Here is a 5,287-nt window from a genome sequence, read left to right as displayed (position 1 = left end):
AATTACTATTTAAAGTAATTTCCTCCAAATATTATCTACCTTTTGGATAATATTAATTAACAATCTTTTATTGTTAATTTCATGTAACGCTACACCCCGTTACAATGTATCTGCTTGAACAATATGATATTGACTGGGATCTGGAAAGAGCATTTGACAAGACTATTGATAAGGTCCACCGAGTGGGGCATGTCGAGTGGTTCTACGCTATTTCTGCGAGGTATCACGGTTGTTGATTTACGTAAGAAAGATGGAATTCACGACTAAAAAGCTTTGCTAGCCGAGACAAATGCTCATTTTGATGCTTTACTAGAATAGAAGACTTGTACGAACAAATATTATTTTGAACGCAAACAAATCAATTCTCAACAATAAACATTTCTTAGAAGTTATACAATAAATACTGTGCAGCTTCACGGAACTTAACACATTTTAAAATGGGACAAGTGTCGTTTTTCTCATGCAAAATAGAATGAGCGAAATGTACCCCGTTTTACCTGGTAGCACTTCGTGGTCGTTTCCTGACCACACATATTAAATGAAAAGGAAGGGAATCTTTTACGCCCGCGTGAAGGCTTCCACATAATGCCAGATGGATTCGCTCTTTTGGAGGACCTCGAATGGAACTCGGGTGAGCGTACGAGTTCGAATGTAGACGGACCAGACGTTTGCGCAGTAATGTTTTTGCAAAGAGAATGTCAACGTCTGGCTATCGCCGAGTTCTTTTAACGTGGACCCAAAATAAAGTAACTTGATTCCTCCGCAAGGTTCATGAAAGGTAAGGTGAGAGGAATAGGTGCTTAACAGTTAGCACTGTTGAGACAGCAGCATTCACATGCCGTTGCCGGGCCGTCTCATGCGCGTCGACCTGAAAGCTTCAAAGTTAGTGTCTTTGAGTTCAAGGCAATTAAAGTGACTCCTTATAGCGATGGTTCGTCGAACTAAGCAAGCTCACTATATCGAGGATGGTGCGACGAAAGTGAAGTTCGGCATGTTCAGCTTGGCTGGACGAAAAAAAATATTGGGTCTTATCGGCTCAAGCTTCACCACCCATTTGTTTTTGTGTTGTATGTGGTCTTTGAAACCCGGCTTAGACAAAAGTTTGAGCCGAATTTAGGGCTCTCGAGCAAAGCAACTGTATTATGAAGCAAGGTAAGCGTGACATTTACGCTTACGCCCAGCACTCACGATACCTTGTGAGCTGTACCGTATGTCAGCCGATAGGTGAACAATCTTGCGGATGGTCCTGTCGAAACCCGCCTGTTTCGCTTCGAATTAGAGACACCGTTTGATCAAGCGATTTCCATAGTGAAACAAAAGATTACAGTCTGAAACAGGCATTATTTTTCGTCCATTCGGGTTCATATCGTCTACTGGGACGCGAGTATTCGAGGATCCCGAAACCAATCGACCTCTAATATATTAGGAGCGAGAAAGAAACCCCACATCTTCAAATTACAAGCGATTGCAACGCTGTAGTCACTGTTAAAAAAAAGTACACTATGTAGTGCATTGCTCAGTTTTAAGCAAAACGATCGCTTCTCGCAAGGAGCAGCTGAGAACGTCGGCTTTTGCTCAGTCTTTCCTAATGCCTTCCGCAGCATATGACCAGACTATGTTGGGTCCGACATGCTGGAAATTTACAGCGGCGAGGCGGATCGTCAACAAATGGTCGGGATCAATAGGTGCGGAGTGCCCTATTGCTCCTGCAACAACAGGAAATTTGGGAGGTATCGTGACGAGATTTTTTCCCAACACATATCACTTTTCGTTACTGCCCCCTGGTGATGAAGATATTCTCATCACCTTGCAATTCGAAACGAAAAAGGATTTTCTACTTCGTTCCCTAGTCAATTGTGGAAAGTTGAACAACTTTATACAATTACGAACACTAGTAGATCGTAGGCGCGATATACCTCTTACGAGGATGATAAAGCGTTTAGCAACTGGCGCATCTTGAATAGTAAAGAAACGTGTAGTTGGTGTCCAATACACGTTAAAGGGTACACCGTTAAAGGATAATTTCATTGAATTGGATGGCAAAACTGATATCATCCTGGGGAATAGCGTAGCTCAGAAATACGAGCCATGTAATAATCGGCAGCATCGATCATTTATGATGCCTACCTTTTGTTCAGTAGATGGCGATCTGATAAACACTCTGAGGTGTCCACATGCGTGTGTATGTACTACGGGGGGGGGTGATGACCCTGGTTGTGGACGGATCATTAGTATGACCGACAACAGGCACGGTCGAGGCTCGCACTTAAGTAAAACAACATTGAGAGTAGTAGTGTTTCAAAGAAATCTCCAGACGGAGTGTTGAAGTGACGTCAGGTATTGGGATGCAGCGCAATTCATGGAATGCGGCGAATGCTAGCACATCGACTATTTATGATGCTGGCTGCGTGCACAGGAGAGGCATACGTGACGAATCAAAGCGCAGCAGGTTACAGCCGTGTAATGTATTTCTAAGTTTTGCATTTACCTTTTCAAGAGCACCTGGTTTTAAAGTGTTATATGCCCCAATTCCAGCGTGTCCTCTGTGGCACTCTGCACAGCAGTTACGAAGTCTTTCAATGCGGAATATTCTATGCATAGTATGAATTATTCTCCATTGATTTTATACTAGCCATAAGAATAAAGTCCATATGACTCGTAAGGCTTTAAGCGCACCAAATATATATGCTGTTTGTGACAAAGCTAGAAAGCAACATACGTTTTGAGCGTGCACACAAGAATATGTTTGACGATGGGTTTATGTGGCTTACATGACAGTGGAGAGGAGACTATAGAATAACATTGAAAGGTAGCTGCTACCTTTCGATGTTATTCTATAGTCTCCTCCGCATTAATTTGCCGTATATGTGGATTTTTTTATAAAAAACGCCAAATAATAATAAAAAGGAAAAAAGGAAAAATTTTAAACAAAGTATTTATAAACAACTTTCATTAAAAGCTATTTTTAATGTAAATTCGCGTAAATTTTTTTAAATACGATCCTTTAGAAACCTAAATCAATTCTGTCTTAGCTTTAATTTAAATTCTTTTGATTACTATTGTCGGAGCTAGTGCTTCGATCGGATTACGGCTAAAGCACAAGTGCGACACTGTTTTTCTTACGTATGGACGATATCCGCATTAATGTTAATTCAATATACTTTCCACCTAACTTTGATTAAAGTTGTCAATAGACGATAGCGTCCAACTGTGATGTGTTATATTTATGCTGCCACTATTTTTTTTGCGCAAGCTTTGAGTAATGAATTTAAGCCTTAAATTGTTTCTTTGCTAGGCGCTTGCTACAAATATACGAGTATAGAGCTAACGAATAATTCTTCGACATCTTTTGTTTTTTTGCCTTTTTAAAACGTCGACACAGATCTACCACCACAGAGCAAGCATCGCAGCTACCTTGCAAACGCGCTAATAAATGCGTCATTCCTTGATAAAGACGCATTTAAATGTGAAAGTTCATGCAAGCATTGACCCTTCCTCAAGTAACCATAACGTTAGTGCAAATCGCAATTTTTTTCAAGTCAGCGGGTGGCCAATATTAACCAATCGTTCGATTGCCTCTACATTCAGATGCCTTTTGTACCAAACCAGTTGACACGCGCAGCTCCATCCCCGCCGCATGTCCACACTCAACCCGAACGCGGGCGAGTGGGTCCCACCGTGCGTTTAATTCTGTTGCTTTTCTTGCTTGGATTCCCGAATATAACCCTACTTCCGTACTTATAACCACAGATCGTCGGCGCCACTAGCTTTTTTAAATAAATCTTTAGCCGCAGTGTCTCCCGTGAAGGCCACTGGGCTCACTGGTGCAGCCAATACCGTCAAAGAAGTTGAGGTTGCACCAGTTATGCTATCAAGTCATAGCAAGACGACATTAGAACGCGCTGGTGAATTTAACATGGCTTTAGATGAGAAAGGAGAAGCCATTTCTTACGTACGAGTGGAAAACGGATCGGCAGTGTGGAAATGACTGACGACGTCCTACGTGGGTGCATTGCAGGAGGGATATTCGCCGGTGCATGATCGATTGATTTACTCGAAAGAGTACTTACTCGCGGTATGACAGCGTGTGTACCCATAGTAAAAAGGTGGTATTCCAACTAATTTGTGACGGTGCAGTTTCAACCCATTTGCGATCAAGTGCTAAAAAGTATTTCGGATGTTGTAAAGAATCTGATTCCGTTAAAAGTAGGGATTTTAGATTGGGATATTTTTGTTTGTATCCATTTGAGCTGATAAGAGAATGGGTACAGAAAATTGGCAACCGAGTGAAAGGTCGACGCGTGTATTCGATAGCAAACCTTTTGAAGGTGCGTGGCAAAGTATTGTTTTGTTAAACGTAATATGACTGATTCCTCACGTGCTTGGCTTAGTTTCAACCACTGTATGAAATGATGCCCGAAGACTTTACGTGGGCCGATACAATTGGAGCAGATGCCGTCCTGGGGGACCTTAAAGGAAGAAATCCAAAGAAAGACAAGAGTCGCCAGCACGACGCCATGTCGTACGATGCGTCTTTAGTCTGTTACTTTAACCCGTCCGAATACGCTACGGCCATGAACATGGGACTTTATACGGGCCCGCCCGCTGCGACTCTTGCAAATGGCTCCACTCCAATGATCGAGCCGGTGAATCCCGTAGAAGAAGCCATTTTCGCCAAGCGCCAAATGGCTACGTACGTATATATTTTTTAAGAAAAAAAAAAGATTTATAATTCTAACAAGACGAATGGATAATGGGCAATAGATTGTTGGATACTGTCACGACGGAGACAATGGACGTGATTTTAAAAGTGTTTGTGGGCATCCCAATGAGCTGCGCACAGACCCTTCAAGAGATAATAGGGCTGCTTTTCGACCATGCTATTGCGGAACCTCAGTCAAGGTAATGTATTTGTTGCCTTGGAACGCAAACGATGACCTTATTTTCTCATGTTAATTGTTTATTGGTCTAGCGATTTGTATGCCAAATTGTGCTCCGGGATGGCGGAAGTAACGCCAGAATTTAAAAATGGAGCCAAGACGATAAATTTTCGACGAATACTCTTGACAAAGTGCTATGAATCGCTTCTTGAAGAGCCTGGGAGTCAATCTATGGACGGCCATCCCTTGGCGCACCATTCGTGGCGACGACATTGCATGCTCCAGAACGTGCCCTTTATTGGCGAGCTCTTTCGACGACAATTACTTACGGAAAACATTATGCACGTGAGTGTAGCCATGATGCTTGACGATGAAGTGAAGCCACAAGCAGAGATCATTATGGCTGC

The 5,287-nt window shown here is 42.4% G+C and overlaps 1 protein-coding gene across 1 annotated transcript in view; it reads left to right on the top strand.

Annotated features, from left to right (window-relative positions):
* The first annotated feature begins 3,673 nt into the window (after nucleotides 1-3,673).
* CCR75_007589 (uncharacterized protein) overlaps nucleotides 3,674-5,287 on the top strand; it is a 4,325-nt gene continuing 2,711 nt past the window's right edge. Inside the window, exons 1-4 of the mRNA XM_067965647.1 lie at nucleotides 3,674-3,952; nucleotides 4,019-4,075; nucleotides 4,138-4,206; nucleotides 4,272-4,328. Coding sequence (XP_067817600.1) covers nucleotides 3,866-3,952; nucleotides 4,019-4,075; nucleotides 4,138-4,206; nucleotides 4,272-4,328 — 270 coding nt within the window. The 5' untranslated portion in view covers nucleotides 3,674-3,865. The remainder of the gene's footprint in view (nucleotides 3,953-4,018; nucleotides 4,076-4,137; nucleotides 4,207-4,271; nucleotides 4,329-5,287) is intronic.

Source organism: Bremia lactucae, linkage group LG7, assembly GCF_004359215.1.
Source record: "Bremia lactucae strain SF5 linkage group LG7, whole genome shotgun sequence".
Taxonomy (NCBI): Eukaryota; Oomycota; class Peronosporomycetes; order Peronosporales; family Peronosporaceae; genus Bremia; species Bremia lactucae.
Note: the sequence above shows the minus strand (reverse complement) of the source record. Positions and strands in the feature narration are given on the sequence as shown.